This window comes from Excalfactoria chinensis, chromosome 8 (genome assembly GCF_039878825.1).
Source record: "Excalfactoria chinensis isolate bCotChi1 chromosome 8, bCotChi1.hap2, whole genome shotgun sequence".
NCBI lineage: Eukaryota > Metazoa > Chordata > Aves > Galliformes > Phasianidae > Excalfactoria > Excalfactoria chinensis.
In genome coordinates this window covers 4,104,905-4,132,210 of record NC_092832.1, presented here as the reverse complement: position 1 = coordinate 4,132,210, position 27,306 = coordinate 4,104,905, and the positions used below count along the sequence as shown (strand labels likewise).

Here is a 27,306-nt window from a genome sequence, read left to right as displayed (position 1 = left end):
CCAGAGCTGCCCTGGAGGCTCTCCTGCTGCTAGCATTTCTCCACCCCTCCACCTGCTCATTTCTCTTCTCATCCTCTTCCTCCCTTTCTTCCCCCCAGCCCTGGCCTGGTTATATGCATCCCCAAAAACACAGTCTGACAGTTTAGCTCTTTATTGTGACACAGAATTTGTTGGCTGTGTTTGGAAATTGCCCACGTAGTGGAACAACCTGCAGGGCAGGACAGGGTGACTGTGGCCTGTGCCCTGCTGCAGGCTGGTTCTGTGCCTCACCGCCTCCAACCAGAGCTCTCCGGAGACGACCGACAGCAGGGATAGGCTCTCCCAACTCACTCCTCAGTAGCTTTCTAGGAACTGGTGGTTTGTCTTCAGTTAAATCCTCTTGGTGGAGAGGGAACGGTGATGACTAAAGTCCTAGGATCCTTTCTTGCTGAGCAGGCTGGTCTACAGGGACTGGCTCCACCGCCAAGCCAAGTGAGGTGGCTTCAAGTGGTAAAGTCTGGCTCAGGGGGGCTCATGCCCCTGAACTTGGAAGGGAACTACAGCCTGGCAGCAGTCACGGTGACTTGAGGCGACACGACCGGCAGCAAGCCTTCCTGTAGTACCAGTGAGAGCACAGCTTCACCTTCAGCACAAGCACGCAGTTGGCCGTCGCTTTGTCTTCACAGTCTTCTTCTGGGGGGCAGAAGCAACCACAGAAGGGGTTACAAAGCAGACATGCTTCCTCGAGCTGAGAGCTGGAGGGAGTCAAGGGTTCCCAGGGCTCCTCCTCCTCCTCCCTGCCCTCCCAGATCTCACCTGGGGCCTCTGTGGGGCACGGCTGGAGCTGACACGTCTGCCTGCCTTCTGGTTTGGAAGCAGGGTCACAGCCTTGGGCCAGCGCTTCCCCCTGGTAGCACTTCACCTCGCGCAGTCGCACGCCAGCACCGCACGTCTTGCTGCACTGTCGGGATGGAGGGAGAGGAGAGAGAGCATGAGAGGTGGGTTTCTCCTGAGCTATAGCTCCACAGCTCCTTCTAACACTCGAGACCTCGCAGTCTGTGCTTTGGAGGCTGCTCCTGAGGAGGTTTGCGTCAGATCTCACACTAAACCCAAACTCGGGCTCCCCTCTGGTTGCTTGAAGAGAGCCTCTCTAAGCTGGGGCAGGGTGAGGAAGGAGGTTGCTTTCTGCTTTTTAATGCAGAGTTAGTCTGAGTTAGTTGGTTTTGCTTTGAATGCCGGTGCTGTTTTAGAAGATGGACAAAAAGAGGACAGAACACCAGCTCCTGGCAGAGAATGAGACCTGACTGCATTACCTGCAGTGTGGTGCATGCTCTTGCCTGAGGCAGTAACCCACAAGCTCTAAGGTTTTCTCCACCTGCTGTGCGCCAGTCCCTCCTTTTGCTGCATGGTCTGCCAAAAAGCAGAGCTCGTGGTCTCATCCAGACCCAACAGAGGCTCCAGGCAGACAAAATAGCTGGAAATCCACACTGCAGGTCACGTTTCACCACCCAGAGTTAGTCCTTCTCCCACCTCCCTGCCATGCTGAGCCGTACCTGAGACCAGGAGGTAGTGAACCAGGTTGAACACGGCCTCATGAAGCAAGCAGCTTGCTCCTCAGGCTTCTGTGTGGCCTCGCAGCGCTTCTCAGGGTACTCCCTGTACACCCCGTTCTCCAGCCCTGCACACAGGACAACGCGGGTCCTTGTCCCTCGTCCACAGCTGGCATCGCACTGGGAAAGAGAACATAAACTGCTGCTCTGCTGTGGAGCTTCGGGTAAGGTGGCATCCTGCTCAGAAGCCAGGCGCTGAACGTATGTGCTAACAGCAGGCTGATGGAGGGAGCGCTGCCCAGGTCACAGGAGCAAGGGGTGCCTGCAAGGGAGCTGAATTCCTCCAGGCTGGGGACGGGAGATGGTTATGTGAGCATGGAGGATGCTGAATTGAGCCTGGCTGGCCTGAGAGCAGCTCCCACAAGGGACCTGGAGCAGCCAAGGTAAGACTGTAAAAGGCTGTTTCTGTCTAATTTTATGTATCTCTATGTCCTAAAAGACCGCGTAGCGTGTTTGTGCAGTAATCTACATCTTGGAGTGCTGACAAGCTCTGCGAGGGCTCAAGGGAACCAAGCTGGTGCACTGCAGGAGATGTGCATGGACAAGTACCCATGCTCAGCCCAAAGCTATGCAGGCACAGATGGGGGGGATCAACCTCTCAGAACAACGCCGAGAGAAGGAGGCAGAATCTGATACTAGCTGTGTTCCCTGGTGTCCTGGGCAGCACTTACCAGTGCGAGATTTCACTGCTGAGTGCCCATCTTCACAGGGCCAGCACAGCTGGCTCACATCCCTCCTGAGTCATCCTGCAAGCAGCTCACCAGCAGCTGATCAGCTGAGGGAGCGCAGCAAAGAAGCTGGCACAGGCAAAAGAGGGGAGCTCAGCTGGCCCTTCAGAGTTCAGGTGAGTTTAATCCCTCAGGCACAGCTGAAAAGCTGCACTGCAGCATTCAGTGTGAGCCACGCTACACGACAGAGCAGGAAAGGGTTACAGGACTGCCATGGGTCCCCGCTTGTAAATGATTTCTGTTCATTACTTGTGCTGGAGGGAATCTCAACTGAATGCAGTCAAGCAGCTGGGAAGGCTGGAAAAGGGATTCCTTAGAAACCCTCCTTCTTCGTGCTCCGTGAATGCCTGTTTTTCTCAGGACTTTACAAAGCCCACAGGTCTGTCACAGTGTTCTCTCTGGGTGCTCTGGGATTTGGACCAGCTTGTAATGGAAGCTCATAATATCTCCTCCAGCAACAGAGGGCAAGCAGGCTGGCAGCAATTGCTGGCTTAGCAGAACAGTGCCCCTGGGCTGTGTTCATTGCACCTGGAGCAAGTAAATGCTCTTGGGGCTGGAGGAGACACTCAGGGCAGGGACCTGAGCTGTGATCCGGGTTTACCTCAGGCTCTGATTAACTGGAGGTGCAGTTGTTTTTTCTAGGGCTTTCTCTTTAACAGCGAGACCAAAGTCTTGGGGTGTAAGTGCAGATTCTGGATGGTGCTCTGCTGAGGTGCCTGCAACTGCCAGCTGGGAGCCAGAAGGGGGAGAGGAGGAGGAGGACTTCCTTAGGACACTGCTGCCTTCCCAGCAACCTCTATTGGAGGGCCACAAGTGCCACAGACTGGGGTATGGTGGGGACAAGCTGGGGTGTCATAGGTTACTGGGGTGTTCTCCTTTTCCCTCTTGTTGGAAGGAGCTACAATGAGGGTACAGCTCTGCGGCTGGTGGTCACGCTGTACAACTTTGTTCCACCAAGGGAGCCACGTGCCCACCATCTCCTGCAGGATGTGGTGGGAAGGAGGGCTGGGCTTGGCTTTACCTGGTCCCACTCCTGCTCCACCCAGTGTGCAGGGCAGTCCTTGTCTCCACATGGATGGACGGCCAGGGGCTTGGCAGCTGGGTCACACTGTGTGTCAGAGATCACCTTCCCCTCCAGGTTGCGACAGGCGACGAAACGGCTTATGCGTCCCTCACCACATGAACCTGAGCACTTGGAGGAATAAAGGGCATTTAGACACACCAGGGAGGGGCCACAGTCAGCAGTGTGAGTCTGGGGCTGTGGTACTTGATCCCAAGGGTCCTTAGAGATGTTGGAGTAACGTGGAAATGTGGCAGTGAGGGACATGGTTTGGTGGGCATGGATGATGGGTTGATGCTTGGACTAGATGATCTTAGGGATCATTTCCAACCTTAATGATTCTATGATTCTGAGTTCCACTTAGGTCTGAATGAGCTCCATTTAATAATTTGAGGAGCTCGTGGTACCTGGAGAATGGAGCTTCCTGACCAGATGCACCTCTAAGGACCCTTGGACAGCCTGTGCTAGTGCCTCACCACTTACCGAGAAGAAACGTTTCCTAATGCCTAACCTGACTCTCTGTTGGTGCCACTTGAGGCCGTTCCCTCTCATCCCATCGCTGTTACCAGGAGCAGAGGCCAACCCTCCCCTCACCACAGCCTCCTTTCAGGCAGTTGGAAAAAGCAATGAGGTTTCCCCTGAGCTCCTCTTCTCCACACTGCCCCATCCCATTCCCTCAGCTGCTCCCCATCACGCTGTGCTCCAGAGCCCGCACAGCTCAGCTGCCCTTCTCTCTCATGCTCCAGCAACTCCGTGCCTTTCTAGTAACAGGCCCAAATCTGAACACAGAGCTCAAGTGCTGAGTACAGCAGAGACCTCTCTGCTCCTGCTAGCTGCACTATTGCTGATACTAGCCAGGATGTCATTGGCCTTCTTGGCCACCTGGGCACACTGCTGGCTCGGAAACATACACTGTCACTATTTCTCTAGCCTCTAGAGGAAAGACAACAGTGAGCAGCAGCACGAGTGCCCATCTGCTCCCTCCCGCCAGCCCTGTGATGTGGGGGCATGGAGGAGCAGCCCCTCTGCACTCACCGGGCCCCAGTCCGAAGCGGTCCAGCGGCGGTCGCAGGGTGGTCCTGTGCACTCCTTCTCACTGCTGGGCTTCTGGGACTCATCGCAGAGGGCTGCTTCCACCGAGCAGCGCACCTCCCTCTTCATCGTCCCCTGGGTGCCACATCGGGCTGAGCACTGCAATGACATGGAGTTGGATTCCAAAGCAGAGCACAGGAGGAACGACCAACGGCATTTTCCTCCTGCTGTGCTGGTGCAGAGGGGGAGGACCCCAGCAGGGGAGGAGAAACGTGAGTAAAGGTGAGTGTGCAGTCGGGCAGGGCTTCCTTGGTGCACACCAGAGTGAAGCACCCAACATGTGTCATTTTCCTTCAGACCCCAGCTCGTTCCTTGGATGCAAAGCTCCCCCTGATGCCTACCTCAGACCACTCCGAGAGCTCCCACTGGGGTCCGCAGGCCTTGTTCTTGCAAGCTTTCCTCTCTATGGGCCTGGCCAGCCCAGCTGACTCGCAGAGGTCATTGTAAACAGAGCTGTCGAAGCCTGGAGCCAGCATCTTCCAGCAGCGCACGGTGCGGTACTGGTAGCCCTCACCACAGGTCCTGGAGCACTCACTCCACCGGCTCGTTTCCCACCTCCACAAGCAGCCCCCAGGAGAGAAAGCACAAAGCAAAACCCAGGTAAGGGACTGGGTGATGGAGGGTGGCTGGGGAGCGTCTGTGTGCCTGGGGCTCCCTGACCTGCCAACTGCTGCTGTGAATCTGCTCATCAGGTGTAGGTCTGTGGTCTTGAAAGGGAACTTTGTGCTCAACAGGTTATTTAGACAGAGAAAATCCCTTCCCTCTTTTCACTTATACGAGGACACACAGGTTTAGCTGTTTAATACATCTTCCAGCCCAGAAATGGCTGCATGCTGTGAGCAGGAAATGATCCTTACCAGGACATGTATTCCCCGGGGGGAGCAGACGGCATTTCCACTCACCTAGGCTGGCAGTCTCTGCCTGTGCAAAATTCATGTGTAGGTTCTGGTCGGGTCAGGGCATCGCAGTACGCTTCGTCCACTTCCACTCCGTCGTACCGTACACACATTGCATAGGAGGCGCTGATACCTGCTGGACAACCAAGATCTTGTCTAGGTCAGGCTCCACCAGATCCACAAGCCTCCCCCAGCTATTAGAAAACCACTGAAGAGCATTCACTGTCTCTACAAAGAAATTGGCAAAGAAATTGGAGGCTGCCGAGCGGATTCCAACCGCAGAAGTCAGCGGGACAAAAAGCATCTTCAAAATAAGCACTGGGTTTTTACCTACCTGAAGTGCAGGTGGAGCTGCAGGGGGCATAAGCTGAGACCTTCCACCGATACATGTCAGCCAAGCTGATGTCATCGTGGCCCACAGGGCTCACATCAAACTCATTGCTGCAGAGAGAGGAGGAGGAGGCAGGAAATACAGATATAAAATTGCTGTGAACATACAATGTACTGTATTTCCTCCTTCCTTTCTTGGAAAATGGGAAGAAACTCGTTGTTTCTGTTCTCCATCCCTATCTCCACCATCATGGGCAAGATGTACCACTGATAAGCAGGGCATGAAGCCTTCATCCACCTCCTGTATTCAGCTGGTAAGACTGTGAACAGCCATGGCCCCACAGGTCCTTGAGGACACATTGAAATGGATCCCTCTGAGGCAAAGGAACACAACATATGTTCCAGAAGCTCTGTGTTGAACTGTGACCTGTGCCAAAGACTATTTGAAAGACACACCGTTGTTCAAGCACCTATAACAGATGCCAGGGAGAGTCACTGGCAAATGGGGATATCTAGGATAGCGGTGAGACTACCAGAGGACTGCTTCAACCCTCCCTCCCCAGCCAACCGTGCTCCCGTTTTGCCCAGGAAATCAAGTGCTACCTTTCAGTGCCGGGGGCTCGCAGAGGCTCTGCCTGGCCGACGTCCACCGTTGTGCTGGCAGCCAGCAGAGAGCTCTCCACAGATGCCATCGTGCTGTGGTTGCTCGCTTTCCCCTGTCTCCCAGCAAACATCTCCACCTTCAAGTCCTCCAGCGAGTTCTTACGGGACGGCGCCTTGTGGAGGCCCTGCGGCCATCGGGCGGCTGTCTCAGCCCATAGTCCTGCCGTGCTGTTCCTCTGGGCCAGCCTGGCAGGCAGGTACTGCAGCTCCCTGCAGAAGGCAGCGTGGTGCGGGTCCCGGTGGCACAGCCTCCTGAAGAGCCGAAGCCTGGAGGATGCGACGCGGCTGCTCTCCGACAGCTCCGATCTCCTCATGCTGTAGGGTACGGCCGTGCTGATGGAAATCTGGTTGAATTTGAGGGCTGGAGGAAGAATATTGGGATGCGTCAACTATCTTGCACGGCTTATACTTCAGCACGTGGTTTAGTGGTGTCTGGTAAGGCAAAAAAACACTGAGTATTTGGCCTCAAAACCCTAAGATGCCATCAGGGTGCATCAACAGGCTTTAATTACCCTGAGCAGCCTCATATGAGATCCCCACACCTGCCTGTGGCCCAGGAGTTGCAGTAAAGCTCAGACCTATGCTGTAGGTGCACTTCACTCCTAGTCCTGCCCCTTAACTGTTTGGCTTTCCCAGATAGACTTCAGACTCCCCTTCCTACAAGGAGCTGCACTCTGACAGCCTCCACCCCTGCTATGAACCATCCTTTTTCCCTGCCAGCCTGATGGGAAAAGCCACCCTACGTTTCAAGTAAACCAATGTGCAATGTCCCAGTGTCCCTCTTCAATGAATTAAAGCTTGGGAGAAAAGTAAAATCAAAAGCAACCAACCCAATTCTGTTTCTCCACCAATTGCTGCTGCTTCCTCTTCTTCTTCCTCTCCTGCTGTGTTTGAGTGGTAGACCTGTCTTATGTGGAAGTCATACTTCTCCTTTTCTTCGCCTTGTTCCCAGCCCCAGCCCCGAGGGTGGGTAGTGGAGTTGGTGTGGAAGAAATGTGGATGGCTGAAGCCTAAATCTTCGTGCCTGTCTTTTAGAGGAAGCTGTTTGTTGCTGTCATCTGGTGACAGGGAAAGCCACGTGGCGTTGGGGTCCTTGGCAGCTCTGAAGTTGGCTGGAACAGGATGGCTCTGGCTGGTCTCAACTGGGTGATGATAACGAGCTCTGTCTACAGCAGGGGCTGCAGTTCGAAGAGGCGGTGGTGTCCGTGGTACAGTGTAGTCGTAAGTTATGTGTGGCATTTTCCCATTGAAGTTATAGTACTGGAGGAAACGGGGAAAGAAAACAAAACCTCTAAGGGCATGGATTTCTTCTGATCGCATCCGCTTTGTGACAGATGTCAAGAGGAGATAGCATCCTCTTAAACCCAAGAGGAAACCCCTCAAGGCAATATCTGGCTTCCTCAGCCACAGGGTTTGGTGTGAGAACAAAATTAGGAAGCAGTTTGTCTGAGGGAGGCTCACAATTTTGGGACAGGCAAGACAGGAAGGGCTCAAAGTACCTCTTCACATACCATGGCATTCAGAGACTGGTTAGTGGGCCCGTGAGCTATGATATACTCCAGCCCATCTGAATTCAGACTCGAAGGCCTCCTGTACTTGAAGATCGTGCCGGCTACCCTGAAGTTCTGGGGGTTGTCAATGGCAGAGTTGCCGTTGAAGAAGAAATGTCCATATTCATCAGCGAGTGCTTCAAAGGAAAAAAGAGACAGATGTGATGCTCCACGCAGAGAGCTGAGGCTGCGCTGGCACTAAGAAAAGCAAACCCTGTGCTCAGGTAGAGCTCAGGTGTCCTCCCACCTGCAGCAGCCCTCAGGCAGCCGAGCTGGGACCTCCAACCCACCCAGACCCCCTGCTTTACCCAGGATGTTTTCTGTCTTCCTGCGCTCCATGATGAGGATGTCTGTGGCACCGGCAGGGATGCTGGTGATGAACACGTAACCTGAGGAGCAGGAACAGGAGGTGAAGAAACTCCCAGGATGGACCAGAAAAGTGCTCATCAGCAAAGCATCTCGTGGGATAGGTGTGTGTGTAGGAGGGCAGTGTTACCCCTAGCAGGATGGTAAGGACGTAAACGTGTTGTACCAAGCTGTGAGCTCTGATCCCAGCTCCCCTCTGAAATCCCTTTACGAATGACCACTGTAGGTTTCTAAGGCTCAGTCTGACCACTGCTGGGTTTGAAGTTAGAAAGGGATTGCACGAGCTTAACAGCGTGGAATAGGTGCATGAATGAATGTGCTGTCAAGCTTTCCCTCACAGGAGCACATAAAAAGCTTACTATTGATCAGCACTGGTGCTGAGGGGTGCAGGAAGAAGCCTGCAGGTCCCCACAGCTCCCGACTCAACAGAATTTGTCTCAAGAGGAGCCTAAAGATTGACCTTTAAATGGATAGGAAGTAAAAGGCTCTTAACGTTGCGGGGGTTTGCCAGCTTGTCTTTCCTGTTAGAAAGTCTGTTGGTTGTTTTTTTTCCATCCTGTAAGATTTTATGAGGCCTGGAATGGAAGGCCAAGGCTGTCTGTGTGCTTCTAGAGAGGTTAGCACCATTACCACACCATGGAAAGGAGCCAGAATGCTTCTCTGGTCTGGTGCCTGTGGAGAATGAGGTAGGCTAGTGGAACAATAGCAGCGTAAAACGATGTTCCAAAACATCCTCAAACCACAGTTAATTAATTACTAATGAGTATTCCACAGTCTGTTCCTTCTTGGTGGAGGAATGGGCCATGAGGTTGCACGAGATGAACCATTCATCTCAGCCCGGTTTCAGAGGGACTGTCCCTCAGCTGCATCAGCCACAGGACTGGGGAAAGCTGGGGATGAAGTGCAGGCTGAAAGAAATGCTGTGACCCTCATCAGAGGAGCCTAATCTTCCAGTGAACACCTAGCACAAATAAAAGGAGATTCATCGACCTTTTCGCATCATCTGAGGTGCGTGAGATGCCAAAATCAATAGGAACAAAGAGATCCCCAGCTGCCTCCTATGGTAAAGATGTGAAAGAAAACCTTGCTGGCCTAATTTACAGTATCTCATACCCAGTCTCCTCTGACTGATTAATCCAAAGGGATAAAAGGTCGGTATTTAAGCAGAGGTGGCACTCTTCAGCTTTTTCCACCAAGCAGCTGGGAAACTCCTACCCTCATTTGTGCCAGTTGGTGGTAAAAGGTAGCAGGTGAAGTCTCTGGACTGTGGTAGCAGGGAGTACCTATCTGTGAGATTGCCTTTCGGAAGCTGCCTGAGACACGGTGACAAGTGCTGCCGTCCCCTCCACACACCCTGCATCTGTCCATCGTCCGGGCTGAATAGAGGCTCCCATCACACCCCACCGGCTGCAAGGAATAGAGCAAAAACACAGAGTGGCTCTTAGGGGACAGCATCTTTTCAAGGTAATGCTACCTTATTCTTTAGGTGAGTTTCTGGGTGTGGATGTGGGGTAGCTTGCAACCCCTGAATCTGGGGCAGGGTTGTATGTGTAGGTGCAGGAAATAAGATTCAGGAAGTCTGTTTCCATTTGTTCAGCCTCCTGTCTTTTGGCCAGTCCTTCTGACTGTAATAGTGATGTACAGCATCATCCTCCAGGAGATGCTGCATCAAAGGCAGGCTGCTTGAGGTGTCTTAAAGCCTCTCTCTAACACTGCACACACACACACACACTTCACAGTGACTAGGCAGTCCAGCAAGGCATTCATACCCCTGGTTTCTGTACTGTTCCAGAGCCTCACCTCGCACTTCCCATTGATGCAGACCCCTTGGTAGGTCCTATCCTTGCAGGAGGTACCATCCTGGGCTCGGGCCATCAGCTGCCGCTCTCCATTCCGCGTGGTGCACTGGAGGTCACACGGCTTGTTGGAGATGCTGGTGTAGTCATCTGAAGGGACAGAGGCAGACCGAAGTGATGGGCAGTGAAGGGGGGGACTTTCCCTTTATCCACACTGCTGGTTTGGTATCACCTTGGGCATTCTTGCTTCTCAGGATGAAAGCACAAGGCTACGGACCTTGTGGTAGTAAAGGGATCGTGGTATGAGGCTGCATCTGGGGCCACACATAGAAGTGCTTCTTGATGGCAAAACCTCTCCCCTTTGCATTGCCATCCCCTGTGCCAGATATGGGAATCCACATCAGCAGATCCCGGGCCACATGTAAATACACAGGAGCAAGTACAACCCATAAGAGAGGTATTGACAATGGGGCTGTGGCCAGCTGCACCCCTTCCAGCTGAGCAGTGGAAGTCAGAGGTGCAGATGTTCTATGTTCCCTTGGCAGCTAATGGAAAAACAGGCAGGTCCAGAAAGGCAGTCATATCTCAGGGGAGCTGAATCTGGGCCTCAAGGGCCATCTGGCAACCCGTGTGAAGCAATTTATCTCCTCCGTGCAGGAAATGGATGGACATCCTGTTCAGAATAACCCACCGCCATCCCAGCGGGAAGCACGCTGGGTGATGGAGGCAGCTGAAATGGGAGGAGGCACACACAGCCTGGACACCCGCTCTGCCAAGATGACTGTTGGTGAGTCAAGACACCTGAGAGAAGCCCAGTGTCCTGTGTCTGCTTGCCAGCACGTTCTGACATAGGATCCAAGCCAGTGTGAGAAGAGGCCTGGCTGACTGGGGTGGTTCTGTGAAGAGAGGGGTTGAATTCTCCAAAGCAGGGAACATAGGGGGGAGCCACTTCTGGACCATCCCTTGCCCCTGGATCCTCCTCCTGTGTCTGAGAAAATCCTGCAGGTGTTTTCTCACCCTGATCCTTTGCGTGAAGCTGTGAAAACCCACCTGGATAGAGGGGCATCCAGTGGTAGTACCGCTTCCCAAAGGCTTTGGCATTGAAACTCGAGCACTGCTGTTGTTTGAAGCTTGCTGTGTTGGCTGGGCAGGGCTATGGAGGGAATAAATGTGATCAAAAGCTCCCTATGTCGCAGCTCTGGTTGTGACAGCTGCTTGGCCCTGCTGCATCCTTGGAGGATGAAAATGCCCTGTCCACCCTGGAAGGATCAGTGATGGACTTTGATGTGCAGTAATACAGGCAGAAAGGCCAGGCTTCCATCGCCTCAGACAGCTGTATTTAACAGTACTGCAAAATCTACTTCCAGCAAAGGGAAAAGTATACCAGAAAAACTTCATCCTTCCCTCCACCCCACAACAAATATGTTTCATATCCTTCTCCCCCACCTTTCAGACCCAGAGAGGAGAGCCCAGCTCCCACGTTTTCAAAGGCACATCGGCAGCTGCCCCAGGAGTGGACTGTGCCTCTTGTCTGCACTCCTCTGCCAGACCCTCACTGCTGTGCTCCTGCACTTGCTGGTCCGAGTGTGGACCCCACGTCCCCCAGTAAGGACCGGTCAGTGCTGGAAGCAGTTCTCACCTGCTGCTGGCACAGTTGGTAGTGCTTGGCTTGGCCAACGCACATGGTGCTATTCGTTCCCTGGGGCATCTGGAGCCTGCAAAGCACAATGTGAAATCAGTAGTAAGCGGGTGGTCTGCAAAGCACTAAGAAATGAAGGATAATAGAGGAGCATGGAGGATAACTGAGCAGCGTGCAGAGATGGCACCTCTCATGGGGGCTGAACGCCTTTCAAGGTTGGCGAGAGAGGTTTGCTGATGAACAGAAATCATGGGGATTTCAAAGCAACTGATGCTTTTGCTCTGTCCAGCAGATTTGTCCAAGGGATGCTGAAGTTCCTGAGCAATGCAAAAGCTAACACATTTCTTGAAAGCTGGGAAGATGCAGAGAGAAAGGTCAGGGTTACGGATGGGAACTTCACTGTGTAATGAAAGATTCGATATTCAAACTGGGCTGCTCAGACATACCGCAGCTATTCCTGCAGAGCAACAATTTACACCATGTTGGTAGAGCCTCAAGTCACATCGGAAGGCATCAAAATTGCCATCTCAGATGAAGCAGGGGCAGCCCTCAGACTCCAGCAAAAACTGTTTCACGGGGCACGGCTGGCTCACAATTAAGCTGCCCTGCTAGAAGCTGCAGGAGCCTTTTGGCTGGGCTTGATGTCAAGCAGAGGCAAAGACATCGGCAAGCCTCGTTAGTGGGGAGGTGGCGTCCAGACAGATGGCATGTCACCACATCTGGACACTTACTACGCTGCCAACCAGCCCACATAAAAGAAACGTTCTTCTGGAGGAGGCAGAGCAGGCGGGGGGCCCTTGTCTGAGCTTCCTGCCCTCAGGAGTGCAGTCACGCAGAAGGGAAAGAGGCTGAGCAGCCCCTACGGTGTGCTGTGCTGTGCAGTACGATGCTGGCTCTTGTTAGCAGCTCAGGAGAAGCAGGCTGGCAAGGTGCCCGACAAGGAGGGCTGGGTGGTGAGGTGATCTAGGAGGAACAGCTGGGTCCCCACAAACCCTGTTTGACCAATTCCAGGACTATAGGAGCTGCAGGAGACAAACGGAGGTTGGAGCAACACAGAGGGTGTATGCTGGGACCCACCGCTGCCGCAGGCAGTGCCGCTCCCGGGACATAACGCCTCCCCCGCAGGACCGTGAGCAGGTGGACCAGGAGCTCCATTCTCCCCACCACTTGGTAACTTCTTCATCCCAGGGGCCAGCTCCATCTGCTGCCTCACTACTGTCCTGACAGAAACAGAGAACGGTTAGCTGGGGAACCTGGCGGCCGAACCCCAGAGGATGGATGGATGGATGGATGGATGGATGGATGGATGGATGGATGGATGGATGGATGGATGGATGGATGGATCTCACGGAATGGAGAAGGGCTGCTGGGCATGACATGCATGGCACTCAGTCTGGCAGCAGCCTGAGCTGTGAGCTCACTGCCAGCCAGGCTCAGGCACACCAGCAGCCCACAGCCCCAGCTGCCAGCCAGCACGGAGCAGCAGGAAGGCTGCAGCGCCTGGCTGCAGGGAAGGGAGATGGATGGGGATGCATCTGTCCTTTGGCAGAGCTGGATCACAGGGAATAAGCTCCTCTTTGTGCATAAGTCGGCTCAGGTCCAAGTTCCTCACCCTGCGACTGTCACAAAAGTCATTTTCAAGAGTGCTTCAGAACCAGAGCCTCTCGCGGGCACAGGCAGCCTGTCTCAGCACAGCTTTGCTGGCTTCTCCATGCTCAGCAGAGGACTTTCTCCCTCACCTAGCATGCTTTGCTGGGGCCAAACCTTTGAATTGGGCAAACCTGAGCTCTCCCAGCCCTACATGTTGGCTGCACCTCTGAGATTCCCAGCAGGTAAGCGAGCATATGTTTCAGTGAGATCTTTTCTTTCAATGTTTTTCCTGCCCTAAAAGCTCCAGAGACTTTTGCAAACCGCGTACAGGAGCAAATTTGGTGTTCACTGCAACACAGCTGTGAGCAGGGAGTTCAGTGCAGCAATGATCTTACCATGGGGCAGCGACTAGAAGTGATTTGGCCAGCTAAAAATGCTGACGGTGTATCAGCAGTAGCAGAAGAGAGCAAATGATTTGTGTGCGTGTGTCGCCTGTGTAGCATCTCTTATGTTACAGCGAGGGCATGGACAGGCTGTATCAGAGCTACTCTTAGCAAAACCTGCTGATGGTGGCAGTGCTGATAGTGCTGGAGGGAAGAACCGGTCTGCAAAACGTAATTGATGGATGTGGAAGGAAGCTCAGCAGTCTGCTGAGCTCGGTTCGCTATTTTGGTTGACGGCCTCTTGGCTCGATGGTCTTTTTTGGTGTAATAAAGCCCAAGCGTTCTTCATCTTGCAGTGCAATTCCTGCCTGTGAATTTGTTTCTAGAGCAGCTGCCAACAGTGTCCTCTGGGCAGAGGGAGATGGAGGCTGATTTGGGGTTAGAACTCAGCACGGTCGAGGTGCACACAGCGACCACGCTGCAGCTGGAGTGTGTTGAAAGTAACCTGCTCTGCTGCAAAAGCACCACCACTCCCACCTGATGCTTTACCCTTCTGTGCAGCCGATGGGGAAAACAGTGCAACCAAATTCCCTGCAACGCGGGTGTGCTGGCTGGATGTGACTTCTCTGACACAGAGCAAAGCGCTGTGCTGAGCTGAGCTGCTCGAGAGAAATATGAAGTGTAAAAGGAACAAGCAGGTTTTTAGCGAGACTTTCCCTCTGCTGCCAGGTGCTCATTTCAACCTGCGTCCTACCATGGTTTCTGTCTGACTGCACACCATCAGGCTGCAGGTGGGAATGCTGGCTATGCAGCTTCCGTGGTTACAAAGACAGGAACAAAAGGCTGTGTTTTCAGCTCAGATCTCCCCCTGACCCCTGTGATAAGCATCTCCAGGCCTGCGGAGGAAGCGCCCTTCACAGCTGCTGGGAAGGAGAGGACAATGATTTATCTGTCTGTGCAAAGAGCTCAGTGCAAAGCAGCCTCTCCGGAGCTGGGGCATCAATCACAGCTGGCCCCTTTCCACGTGACTGAGCGGCCACAGAGCACCGTGGGGTGCACAGACTGCCCAGGGGCAGCTTGTGGGGCCAGAAGTGGCAATATTTACCCAGCCCTTCCCCAGGCTCTGCCCCATCCATCCCTGTGGGCTCTGCTGCAGCTCAAGCAGTGACAGCAGTTTTCGAATGAAATGTGTTCCTCTCCCTCTGTCAGCCCCCGTTCCTGCTTCCTCCCCACACCGGAGGAATCAATCACACATTAAATAGATTGATTTGGCTCTTAGGTTTTCCATGACCAAGCACTCTTGCCAGCCCTTGCCCAGCAGCAGTTATTTATCTGTGTAAGCAAGGACAGTGCTGAGCTGCAGCCTTTGCCAGCGAGGCTCACTGTGTGACAGCAGCCAGGTCCCCAGACCTGAGACGTGGAGGTGGAACTCAGGTAGGTGCATCTGGGGCAGCTGGTTCCAATCTGGGCTGAGTTTGCTGCGTTGTCAGAAGTAAACCTGTGCTAACCAAGACACACAAACAGCTCTTGTTTGTAATTAGCGATACTTGCATTTTCCAGATAATAAACTAAGGCCTGCGGGATAGACTCCAGCTTAGATAAGCTCCCAGCTTCAGTTTCCCAAGCCCCTCAGCAGACCCCAGAAAGAGAAGCCAAGGGGCTTTAAAACAACACCTCTGCACTCTCCCAGTTGTGGGAGATGCTGACCGGCTCTAACTCCATGCTGTGGAACCATACATAGAGCAGACTAGAAACTGTGGGGCAGGAGGTGGGTGTAAGTCCAGGGTCTGCAAGGCTGGCTCAGCCTGGGCTTGGAGATGGGAGGAGGATCAGGTACAGTTCCTCAGCTGATGAGAAACGTTAAGGGCTAGAAATCACATCAGCAGAAAAGACAGGCCACTGTGCAGCTCAGCCAGGTGCTCTCCTCAAGAATTCCCTTGGAGGCACTTGTGGTTTGGCACACGGGCTGTACAGCTGCAGCTCTTCCTCTCTGAGGCTAACCACGGTATTCCTGCGCCTCCACACCTACACGGGAGGCTGTGCTGGTGCTCTGCTGAGGGCTGCCCTCCCATCCCTTCCCCTCGGGGGTGAGCAGAGCCCTCAGTGAGGCTGGGGAACTTGGTCAGGATTTCCCAATATTGCTGCCTCTAAGCCAGCATCGCTGGAAGCTTTTCCTGCCTACCCAAAGGCTCAGCAGCTGTTTCCCTTCTACCCCCCACCAGAGCCAGACAAAGGCTGCCACAAACAACTGCTTCAGCCCTAAGGAGGAGGAGGGAGGACCCGGGCTGACATCCTATCAGTTTTCCAGGCGGTCTTTCTAAAGAACAGAAAGGGATAAAAGAAAACCTCTAATGATTCTCTGTTGCTTGTCGGATCAGCTCTAAGCTACAATGGGTTTCCCAGAAACCTGGGAATAATGGCAATTAGTGTGTCATTGGCTCAGTGTCCCACACTGCGCGCTGAATGCTGGGACTCATTAGAGCCTGTTAGAAAAGCTTTCTAGGAAGAGACAAAACAAATCCCTGTTAGTTCCCCTTAACGGAGAAGCTTGTAGGGGAAAAGAGAACTCTGATGTACCGTTGATTGTCCTGCTGTGAAGGGAAAGAGGAAAGGAATATGGGGTGTGCACGTGGAATCCCTACCATCTGTTTCTTCAGAGGCACTGAGTCCAGAGAGCTCGGTGCAGGGAGGAATTTGCTTATCTAGGGACTGAGGCTCTCTGTGGCATTCTCTGCATGCATGCTGCAGAAAACCAGAGAGCCAAAGCAACAGCAGGTTAATCCCTTCACGACCACTGCCTTCACAGCACGCTCTGTGCGGGGTGAGGGACTGCACATCTGGCAGCCTGACCGTGGGAAGCCCCGCTTATGGGGCACACAGAGCAGGCAGAATGTGTGTGAGGCTGCAGATGCAGCACAGTGGGGCTTCTACCCAAAGGCAGCCCCAGCTCAGGTGACAGCGCTGCTCAGAGCTGGGGGTACAGAACCATAGGGTGGCTCAGGTTGGGAGGGACCTCAAAGATCGCACATCCGACCCCTGCCATGGGCTGGCTGCCCCCAGCTCAGGCTGCCCAGGGCCCATCCACAGCATGGGGCAGCTCCAGGGATGGGGCACCCTCAGCTCTGGGCAGCAGTGCCAGCACATCACCGCTCCGAGTGAAGAACTTCCTCCTAACATCTCACCTCAGTTTCCCCTCTCGCAGCAAAAAGCCGCCCGTCCCCCCCGTCCTATCAGCAGCAAAGCAGGTAAGAGATGGCGTGAGCCCATCCCAGCCACGGCTTTGTGCGGGGAGCAGCACAGCGCTCAGACCCCTCCTGCCAGCCGGGGGGTTCCGCTCCCCCCGCAGCAGCGGCGCTGGTCCCACCGCTACCGGCCGTGGGGGCAGGGCTGGAAAGGGCTCCCAACAGCACGGCCGTGGCTGCGGGAGGAAAGTCCCGTTTCGGCCCTAAGCGGCCGCTCCGACCCCACGGCGGGGCTGGCTGCGGGCGGGCGGGCGGCCTCCCCGGGTCGCCGCGGCTCTTTGTCAGCGGGGCGGGCGCGGAGGCGCCGTTCCGGGCAGGGTCAGCCCCGAGGGCCGCGCTTACCTTGGCGCCGAGGGGGGCGGCGGCGCTCAGGAGGAGGAAGAGGAGGAGGAGGAGGAGGCGGCGGGGAGCGGCCATGCCGCGCTGCTGCTGCTGCTGCCGCCGCTCGGAGGAGGCGGCGCGGCGGCCCACCAGCGGCCGGGGCAGGAGCAGCCGGCGGCGGGGCGCGGACCGGCATGGCTGGGGGAGTTAATGACTTTACAACGTGCCGGGAGCCGCGGCCGCCGGGGGAGGGAGGAGGGGGAGCCGGCGGACAAAGGGGAGGCGGCGGGGGGCAGCGCTCCGAGCTCCGGAGGCGGGGAGCCCCGCGGCACGGCCCCGTCCCGCCCCTCGGCTGGGCTCCGGTCCGTGCCGCCGTGGGCTGCCGTGCGGGGAGCGGCGCGGCGCCTCCGGTTTGGGATCCACCGGCCAACACAAGGATCTCCGAACACGGGGATCCCGAGCACGCTGCGCCTCTGGCAAGGAGGAGCGGCGCTTCTTCCTTTGGGAGGAGCCCGTGTGATCCGAGGCTTCCCTCCGCAGCCGAGCTCTGAGCCGGGAGATGACCGCTCCTTCCTTCTGCTGCTCCAAGCAGCTCCCGGCGGTTCGGCTCCCCCTGCCACGGAGTGGCTCCGTGCAGCTCAAGCTGTAAGCGTGGGCTGGCTCTGCTCCTCCGTGGGGACTGCCGTGACCAGAAACTGCTCCTTGGATCCGCCCGAATGGTCCCGGGCTGGGGGGCCGTTCCCACCCCTCGTTCGGAAGCGCCGGTGCCTCCGTTTCGGCTCTGAAGATCAACAGCTCTCGAGTGCCCTCGCCAGGGACCTGCTTAGAGGCAGATGCTAACACTGAGCTCCGAGCAGAGCAGGGGGAAGGACAGCGATGGAGGCTGCTCAGTGCTTTGCCCTGCGCTGGGACAGCTGAGGTCGCTGCCCGTCTGTCTCCTCTCATCCTGCCTTCCAGCTTTAGTGAATGCAAAGAGATGTGCCAGTCGTAGGTACAGCCCAGCCTGAACTCCCAGAACTGATTTTGCCCCTCAGCTGAGCAGCTTCAAGGTAATTTGCAGAGCACTTTGTTGCAGCACGTCCCTCCCTGCAGAATTAGTGCTGCAGGGACAGTTTCCACCCTCCTCTGCTTCCCTTCCCAAAACACGGCTGTGTCCCGCTTTGCACGAGGCTCAGCACAAGGACAGATCCGGTACCTCCCACCCTGCACATCCAGATCCTCCTGTCCTGCAACCCCTTGGCACTGACACAGCCAAAGCCACTCCGGGGTGCAGGAGGGAGGTGTTGGGGGCTCGCAGGGGGCTCTTGCTCAATATGCATCAAAGGTCTTTTCTCTGTGCGCAGAGAGTGCTCTCAGAGCCCAGCAGGAGTTTGGTTGCTCTGGGAGATTTCTGAATTCAGAGGCAAGACCAAAAACAAACCCAGCTCTCTGTTTAGGCCGGAGCTGGGCAGGATGATTGAGCACCAATGTCAATACGCTGAGGTGTGCTGTGAAACCCTGCGGAACAGACATCTCTTTTCCCCCTTGGGTACAGTGTTGCAATGAGAAAGATTTGGTTTCTAACTCGTTTCTGTTGCCAGTGGGTTTCAGTTTCAGTGTTACAATGGAGTGTTTTGCAAACCCCGATGTGTTTCAGCTGGGGTTGAGTTTAATAGCTGGGTTAAGCTGAAGTGTTCCTTTATGGGTTTGGTTCTTAGTTTGGGGCTTAGCTGAAAAAGCTGCCCATGTTTGTCCCAAACAACTGGGAAAACTATTCACTTTGCTTGCAGAGTTACAGACGTGACCTAAATAAATCCTTGTCCAATATCATAAGCTCTTCTGCTTCATGAAACAAGAGGAAAGAACGGAATACAGCGAGGCTCAGCCCCACTTTGAAGGCTTTGCTGCTCTCTTTCACAATCTCATTTATTTTTAAATAGAAGTCTTGTTTCAGAAGCAAGCAGGGTTGGGGGATTTTTTTTTTGTCTTTAAAAGGCCATAAAAACATATCTGTATTAGAACAGTTTTGCTGGATGATGCTTACAGCGAGGTACCCAAGCAGCATGAAGTTGCCATTGCATACTCTGACTATGCATTATGCACACGGTATAGCAAACTGGTAGTGAGATAACTTGGAAATACTGATTTCTCTTAGAATATGGACACAGTTAATGCTTTGCCAGTTCATACATCAGCGCCAATGCTTAACCGTGAAGAGCAGAAACAGTGTTTTTTGTTACCAAAGTAGTGTACAACAATAAAAAGGAAGAAGAGGAGGAAGCAACCAGCATCTTGCCCATATCTTCTACAAAAGCACACCTGGAGCTGCTCGGTTGATGCTGGGCTGTAGCATGTCTAGCTGTGTTTGGCATGGTTAAAACCTCTGCAGCAGGTTGCCTCATGTCTAATCCTTGGCTAACACTGCAAGGGTAACTCAGCTCCCTATCAGCCATGGGGGATAAACGTTGGTAAGTCTGGGGCAGTGGGTAAAGTGCTGCAGCATTCCTGGATCTTGTCTGCATGTGACCAGCTCTGTAAAGCAATCAAATGTCTGCTCCTTGGTTTGAACTGCAGCCCTCTCCTCTTCCTTCTCTTTGTCCCTTCGTCCCAGTCAGTGCCACAGATCTCCCAGGAGAGGCAAGGCACGCAGTGGGAGGACAGAAGAGTCACATAGTGATTTCAGGCACTGGGTGAATGGCTGAGCCATCAGTGGAGCAGATCAGCAAGGCACTGTAGGCCAGAATGAGGGTCTGGAACACTTGGGCAGTCTGCTTATAGAAACAGCACGTTGTTCTTGATTTGTATCTTGCTCAGGTGTAGTCTCTGCCTCTGCAAGGCTTCAGTCTGCTGTCCATATAGAAACAAAGCATGCTTTGGTCCAGCTGCTCCATCTCCAGCAGGCGTGATTGTAGGCACAAGGGGCTGACACCTGGGGCTGGCTGCTGGCTTATTCTAAATACTTCAAGCTGTGCCTGCCCCCAGGTGTTCCCTGAGCTGGCAGCTCTGCCCCAGCACTCCTGCAACAATTCTGTGTGCAGGAGCTCCATAGACTGTGCAGGACCTGGATTTCTCTTCCTGTGGTGCAGAAGAGGAAGCATGGTAAGAATCCATCCTTCTTAGATAAGGATTTGGGGTGTTAATGCCAGAGGTTTTATTTTGACCGGTTGGTATCAGCTCTGCTCCTTGTTGCTTTAATATTAGCCAGAGCACCACCTGCCTGGCAGGAAGGCAAATGTACCTGGTGTGCTGCCTCACATGGCTTGGAATAAAAGTGTCAGTGTTATCATCTACATTCATCAATACGGGTTAGCTGGGGAGAGGCAGGCAGAACAAGGGAAAGCAAGGTGGAGAACTGCTGGGCTGCAAACGCTCTCAATCTCTGTGAAAGGGCCCCTGGAAAAGCCATGGAATGGCTCATGAAGGTGTTTTGTCAGCTTGCTCATGTCCTGACTCTGAGGATTCCCCTCTGTGCAGGTAAACGATGTAGGGACATTTCTAATGGCTTCTGTCAGATCTGGGTGAAGAGGAATCATGTAGGACCAAAGCTGATGCATCAGCTCAAAGAGATTCCTGTAGCCTCATGGTGGTAAATGGACCGAGAGCGAACCTTTTGAGAGGCAGCATAAAGTAAAACCACGTGATTCATTCCTTTGCTTTGGGGCTTCACACCACCAGAGTGACAACAAAGTGTTTTGTGTTTCCTTGCTCTCTGCTTTCAGAATGGCCGCTCGGTGGGATCCATCCCTGTGTTGTGTAGTGTCGAAGTGCTGATAGCTTAACATTTAACATTTAACATTCTTTGTCGTTGGCGTTTGAGGAATTTCTGGATTGCAGATTTGTTTGCACATTCCGCATTTAGGATCTGGTCTTTGGATGTAGATGAGTCAGTGGAGCTGGATCAGAACTGGACAGGTCAAACTCTTGAGTAGCAAACCTATTTTCTTATTGAAGCACGACTTCCAAATGTTGGGTTTAGTGGGTATTACCTTGCTTTCTTCTACTTCCTGCAACATACAGCTTTTCCCTCCTGCCTCCCCTCATCGTAATGTGCTCCTGTGCAATTAGCAGTCTAAAATATCAGCTCTTCCCACCTGTCAGAAGGAAGCATACAGTCTACTGTTACCTTCAGTTGGCCAAGGGGCCTCAATCAGTTTGTACCTGTTGAACTCTTCCAGGAAGGTATAGGAAAAAAAATAGAGAAACAGCTCTGGTGTTAAACAAAGGGAGTTCCTCATTAGTGTCTGCCCCGAGGCTGGCTCTCCAACCCTTCCTGGGGCTCTGGCAGCCTGTGCTCTTAGGGTTTGCTGTGGCAGCCCCCCTTCTCAATGTTCTGCACTGGGTGGATGGGTAGGACCAGGTGGGAGATGCGGCTCCACAGCCCGCTCAGCTTGTCAGAGTCCATGTGGTCATAGGAGCTGGGAGTGCTGGCACTGGTGAACTTGGCCCAGAGGAAGTCATGAACCTTCTCTTCCACCTGCTGGAGTCTGATGTGGGTCTCCAGCATCTCCTCCTCCAGCAGCACGGTCAGCAGCAGGGCCACATCCTTAAAAGCAGCGCTCTCATGGTCACAGTACTTGTAGAAGATGAGGGTGGCACCCGCTGGCAGCAGCTCGAAGTGATGTATCACCGCAGCACGGTCCCCAGCCTGGAAAGCTGAGCTGAGCTCTGAGTCCACCTCCAGCTTGGCCTGGTCACTCTGGAGCCCAGACTTATCCTTTCCATCAATCTGCACCGTTCTGGCACGCAAAGCAGCCGAATAGGCGTCAGCTACATGGGTACTAAGGCATCGCAAGGTCTGCTCGCCTTTGCGGGCAGCTGTGAAGATGATGATGGCCGGCTGCGTGTGCTGGGACACATTGAGGTGCTTCTGCAGGAACTTGCGACTGCGAAGCCACAAGTCAGGACTCTGCCCTGGAAACTTGCCCTGCAGCTGGTTGAACTGGGACAGGAAGGCCTCCACCGTGGGGTTCCTGGGGGCTGGCTGGGACTTGGCGGTTGGGTTGCCGAAGCAGAATATGCAGAAGCCAAGAAACATGAGACCCAGAACGACAAGTCCTGCTTAACAGGGAAGAGATGCAAACAGGGAACAGAAGTCAGTCCCAAGCAACCCATGGCAACCCGCTCTTTATATGTTCCTTGACCTCTCCTGCTATGATAGGAGAATGGCTCTGGTTGGCACTCTCTGCGGTCCCAGGTATAGTGAAGAAACCACTTGCTCCGTACTATAGAACCTGTGCTCCTTCACACCACCTGGTGGGGCTACAGCTCCAAAGACAAGAGCAAGGCTGCACTTTTCTAGTTGCAATGCAAGACCCCAAATGTAATTACAGCAGCCCAGGAACTTTCTTCTTTTACCCCCACCTCGTCTGTTTTCTTTAAGGTCTGTGACCATTTGGAGCACCTGCCTCCAAGCATTGGAGGAGTCTGACCCAGCTAAGCTATTGTGTTTGCTGCCTTCCTCCTAGCTGTGCTGGGTGAACAAGGGCTACCCTGCTGTCCAGAAAGGAGAACAGTGGGGTTCAGATACTGCTGGTGTTCCCAGGATCTCTTCCTGTCAGGGAAAATGTATAGTACAGAATGTACGGTACAGATTGGGTCGAACTGGGCTTCTCTTAGTTGGATTGCTTTCTTTATGTGCAGCCTGTTTCCCCCAAGCCTGTAGTGCCAACTGAGCAATGGTTCCCTCAGAGCTTCAGGAAAGACTGTGAAGGGTCATGAGAGAGAAGGAAAATTAAATGTGCTTCATTACTTGTTCCTGGAGGATCAGGGCCTTCTGGTCGATGAGTAATGCACAAGGGAAGCTTCTTTTCCTCACCTTTCACTAAGAGAGACTCTTTAGGTTTCTCCTGTCCTGTGTTCTGAGCAGTGATGTTCTGCAAGCAGCGCTGAGCCTCTGGCTGTGGGACTGCATGTCCTACAGTGAGAGAAATACATTTTCTACTTGCTGTTGAGAGAGCAGCGCAGTCGGGCAGTTATGAGAAATACAACAAATCATCCTGAAGCTCCCAGCTGTGGGGAAGAGTTAAAGTTAATGTTGCTTCGAGAAGTCTTGTCTCTCTTTGCTTTTTGGGCAGAGAAAGAAAAAAGATTCAGCATAGCTTCATGCTTTTGGAAAGAGAACAGAAGCCAAAGGAGACAGAGGCAAAGAGAAGCCAGTTAACTTCTTGCTAAGGAGCAAATACCTTCTTTCTTGCTTGACTTCAAAACAACTGACAACAGGCACTAGGAATCTCACTGTATTCCAGCACCTAAGCAAAGCAAAGGCGTGTGCATGATGGAGCAGCAGCAGTGTGCAAGCACCAGCTCACCTTTAGTCCCATGTCTGCTCCTTAATGTGCCTGAGGAATCGCTCTCCAGTGTCACTTGCTCTGCACGCTTTCCTGCCTCCTGGTCTAGGAGAGGAGCACTGATGCTTTCCTGTGCCAAGAGCCCCTTGGTGACATCTGGGGCATTCAGATCTGAACGTGTCATTTTACCATCAGAGCTCAATGATTTGCTTCTTGATAAAGCATCTTCCTCTGCTGCATTGGAGCTTTCACGTTGCCTGCTTGTCTCCTGGTCCTCCCGTGCTTCCTGGAGGCCGTGGCTGTGTCCTGCACAGTCCATTTCGTTTTGCACCAGCCTGGCTGTAAGGAATGAAATTCACAGACCTATGCTTAGTTTCTTTCAGTGCAAGAACCAAGTACCTTTCCTCCTGTTCTGCCTCCTCTAGGGAAAGGCCCAGTTTATCAGCACTTTGGAAACGCAGTACATACAGATGGGGACAGACTCACCTCCGTCCAAGTCATTTTCTTCCTGAGATCTTTCTGATCCGTCATCTTTTGTCTCCCCACATTCTTCCAGTGATACTTCAGTTTCCTGAGGAACTTGAGTCTCCCAAGGAGACTGCACTGCGGGGCCATCTAACTCTGTCAGAGTCTCCTCTCCCCCATGAGCAGCTGGAGGCTTACACACTGCGGAGTCCTCTGGTCTGCAGGAGGTCTCGGGCCACGTGCTCGTCACTCGGTGCTCAAGAGATTCCTGGGGAGGCTCCTGGTGTACAGAATGCTTGGCTGTGCTCTCCACCTTCTCTTGGGCTGGCCCAGCTGTTGGGATCAGAGTTCACGGGCTCAGTTAGCCATGCAGGAGATAAGAACATCCAACACCTTAATAGCACCCTCTAAAACTCCCAGTTCTTGCATTTCAGATACACCTACACAAGCTGCTGTGGAGGAGAATTTACCACGGCCAGCCATCCCCACCAGTGAATCACACTGCCTTATGTTTACACAGAGTACTCTGTTGTGTTGGCTGTAATGAGCAGCCACTTTCGGAGATGCAATCCTCTATTTGTCCTCTGATCTGTTCAACACCAGGAACTTGAAACACTTGGAATGCTCAGACCTTACCAGCAGTGTGTGGTGGGTTGGACTTGGTGCAGCAGAGCACCTGGGGTCACCAAAAGTCGGAATACAAATGGGTTGAGGTTGAGACACTCAAATAAGTGAAGGAGGGGGACTGGGGGTCCCAAGTGATGAGAAGGCAGTCACTCACCACCTCCCACAAGTGGGCCGATGGCCAGAGAATCTCCTGGCAATGGTTCCTTTGGAAATCAACCCCCATCCCACCTTCTTCTTCCCGTACCCCAGTTTTACTGCTCAGCATGACGTTATTATGCATGGAACATCCCTTTGGCCGATTTGGGCCTATCTGAGATTACTTGTTGGGAGAAAGAGAAAACCTTGAGCCTGTACGAGTGCTGTTCAGCTGTAGCCAAAACTCTGGTTTGTTATCAACATTTTTCACTTGTGGATTTGTGGTTAAAGAACAACAACACAGCACTCTAGAGGCTGCTGTGCTGAAAGTTTAATCCTAGGCAGACCTAGTGCACATCACTCCATGGGGGGTGGCGGTCCCTTCATTACATGGAGGGTATGTTACCATTTCTTCCCCAGACGGTGGTTTTCCTAGGCTAGTAAACTAAGATAATAGACTCAAAGCATTTCTGAGGCTGTTGTTGAATTCTGGCCATAACAATTGTGGTGGTGTCCATGTTATAGCTGCCTCGGAAGCCACCCCTGGGTTATAGATAGTATCAAGCTATCACTGCAATGCTCCAGTGCAAGAAAACGTACTGGAGAGTGGAAGTGTGTTGTAGGAACTGAAATGCAAGGAACCTATTAGAACCCTGCTATTCAAGTAGGGTACAAGAAGCGTACCTTGCCATGCCTCCTCTGTAGGTTTTACATCCCTAGGTGGTAGAAAGCTGTGGAAAAGGCATTATTTAATGCCGATCATGTTTTTGGCTACTGGGCTGTGCAGAGTTTGGATCCTGCACTCAGGTGTTCAAGCTGTCTCTTCCCTACCTGGTAGATACAACCTCGTGAAGACTCGCTTCTTCACTGGAAGCATATTTGTTGTAAGCACTGAACTTCCTTCTGTAGGTGCATTTAAGATACCTTTGTGCAGCAGAACCTCCTGATTGATCGGTAACCCAAGGGAAGTGACTGTCACTGCCACCTACTGTGCACAGCGGTGCCAGTGGGAGCTGCTCTACCTGATTACACTTATAATTGGCTGCTGGCCCAGAGCTGTTTCTCTCTCTGAAGGCAGCACTGCAAAGCTATTTCCCATAACAAAGCACTAGGATACTAGGAAGAAAGCTCTGCCAGCCTGCAGCTCTATCTTCAGCCCTACTTGAACCGCAACCCGAACACAAAGCCTAAACCTGTTGCTAATAGGAACACAAAACTGAAAGCGACCTGCTACTATGTTGCCTGGAGAAGAGCGGATTTTTCTGTTTCCATTTCTCTTGTTAGCGTCTGAGTCCTTTTGCGACGGGGTTTTCCCAGGAGATGGAGCAAGCACGGAGTTCACTTACCTCCGGGCAGACCCACACTTGAATTCTCTTCCATTTCTTTTCTCCCTTGGAGTCCCAGCACTGTTTTGCTTCACTTTCTCCTTTGCTTGTACAGGGACTTGTCTCCCCCCTGGTGGGGCAGCTGACCAAGTCTTACCCCTGGCAGGGCCACCATCCCGCCTCGGCCTCAGGAACTGCAGCCGAATGCTGGTAGACCTGAGAAGTGCAAACAGCCGCAGTGATTCATGGTGGAAGGGGAGGCTCCTCCCTCCCCTCAAAGTTAGTTTCGTTGCAGGAAAATGAGTGCATGTCACCGTTACGGTATGCCACGAGCTCACAGTGTGCAGTGCCTCAATGCCTGCCAGCCAACCAGCGACAGGCACTGCGGAAATCTCATCAGAAACTTTTCCCCGCAGGAGATGAGTTCACACAGACCGAAGATCTCAGCTCCCAGCTGGAGGGGCACCTTTACCCCACCCGGGCTGCCTCTGTAGCTCAGTTTTCTCACTAAGTGCAAGCATTGGGTGTACAGACTGGGGCTCTCCCAGCCTGGCTCCTGTCCCTCCCCTCCCTGTGCTGTTCCGCTTGCAGAACAAGGAAGCACAAAGATGACGTGCCTTCAGACACTTACCAGGCAGGGCTGGAGCCAGTCTAGGGAGCCGACTAGAAGCAGCGGGGCAGCCAGCAATGGCCCTGGGGCTCGGCCTTGCCCTGGGTGCTGGCTGGGGAGTCCTTTCCCTCAATACACTCTGAATCCTCCGCTGTGGGTGCAAAGGTGAACCCTGCCCTTCCTCGGGCGCCCAAGCAGGCTGCTGGGAGCTGTAGTTTTCCTCCTTCCTCTCCAACACGGCCGCATTTCCGTCAGCAGGGCTGTTTGCTGGAGCGTTCCGTACCCTCCTTTGGGGCTGTAGTTCTGAATGCTGGGTTTCTGTGCTGTGTGTTTAAATATGTTTGGGCGATGCTTCTCAACAGAACAATAGTGCACAGGCAGTGGATACGCTCCATCTTTTCTGCCCCCTGTCCCAGGACCTAATGCATGGGAACAAGTGATCATGCTGTGGACAGATGTCCAGTCCTTATTGGCAATTGGGTGCCAGAAGGGATCAAACCCATTTCTGGTCAGCGGCTCCACAAACAGCCAGTGCAGGACTTGGCAGGGATGTGTCAGCAATGGAAGGTGAACAAACCCTGCCCCGTGGGCTGCTCTGTGTGCGGGGAGAATGGCAAAGCAGGAGGGGAAAGC

The 27,306-nt window shown here is 53.5% G+C and overlaps 2 protein-coding genes across 4 annotated transcripts; both read right to left on the bottom strand.

Annotated features, from left to right (window-relative positions):
* Positions 1–161: 161 nt before the first annotated feature.
* On the bottom strand, positions 162–17,468 carry LOC140255687 (ADAMTS-like protein 2). The gene is made up of 18 exons (XM_072343482.1): positions 17,267–17,468; positions 12,787–12,929; positions 11,710–11,785; positions 11,121–11,223; positions 10,075–10,220; positions 9,558–9,681; positions 8,217–8,297; positions 7,858–8,045; positions 7,189–7,618; positions 6,299–6,719; positions 5,700–5,806; positions 5,372–5,498; positions 4,811–5,024; positions 4,413–4,568; positions 3,339–3,509; positions 1,533–1,709; positions 796–940; positions 162–672 (listed from the first exon to the last, which is right to left on the bottom strand). Exons 1-18 carry the CDS (start codon positions 17,339–17,341, stop codon positions 554–556), a joined length of 3,003 nt encoding a protein of 1,000 aa, XP_072199583.1. The 5' UTR covers positions 17,342–17,468; the 3' UTR covers positions 162–553.
* A 1,627-nt stretch (positions 17,469–19,095) lies between these two features.
* Positions 19,096–26,847, bottom strand: TOR1AIP2 (torsin 1A interacting protein 2). Of its 3 annotated transcripts, none has more exons than XM_072343771.1 (6): positions 26,695–26,826; positions 26,085–26,279; positions 23,998–24,309; positions 23,533–23,850; positions 23,040–23,138; positions 19,096–22,282 (listed from the first exon to the last, which is right to left on the bottom strand). In XM_072343771.1, exons 2-6 carry the CDS (start codon positions 26,116–26,118, stop codon positions 21,519–21,521), a joined length of 1,527 nt encoding a protein of 508 aa, XP_072199872.1. In that variant the 5' UTR covers positions 26,119–26,279; positions 26,695–26,826; the 3' UTR covers positions 19,096–21,518. The 3 variants fall into 3 exon arrangements, with proteins under 3 accessions (XP_072199872.1, XP_072199874.1, XP_072199871.1); XM_072343773.1 differs by having other exon boundaries at positions 19,140–22,279; positions 26,695–26,847; XM_072343770.1 differs by lacking the exon at positions 26,695–26,826 and having other exon boundaries at positions 21,385–22,279; positions 22,974–23,138; positions 26,085–26,248.
* Positions 26,848–27,306: the final 459 nt, after the last annotated feature.

Excerpts from the sequence above, each read along its gene's own strand:
- LOC140255687 (XM_072343482.1), bottom strand. The coding sequence starts at position 17,341 with ATGGCCGCTCCCCGCCGCCTCCTCCTCCTCCTCCTCTTCCTCCTCCTG. Across the intron at positions 11,786-12,786 it reads CGGCACTGCCTGCGGCAGCG|GCTCCAGATGCCCCAGGGAA; the intron begins GTGGGTCCCAGC and ends TGTGCTTTGCAG. Across the intron at positions 5,807-6,298 it reads CGAGCCCCCGGCACTGAAAG|CAATGAGTTTGATGTGAGCC; the intron begins GTAGCACTTGAT and ends CTCTCTCTGCAG.
- TOR1AIP2 (XM_072343770.1), bottom strand. The coding sequence starts at position 26,118 with ATGGAAGAGAATTCAAGTGTGGGTCTGCCCGGAG. Across the intron at positions 23,851-23,997 it reads AGAAAATGACTTGGACGGAG|CCAGGCTGGTGCAAAACGAA; the intron begins GTGAGTCTGTCC and ends CATTCCTTACAG. Across the intron at positions 23,139-23,532 it reads GAGCAGACATGGGACTAAAG|GACATGCAGTCCCACAGCCA; the intron begins GTGAGCTGGTGC and ends CTCTCACTGTAG.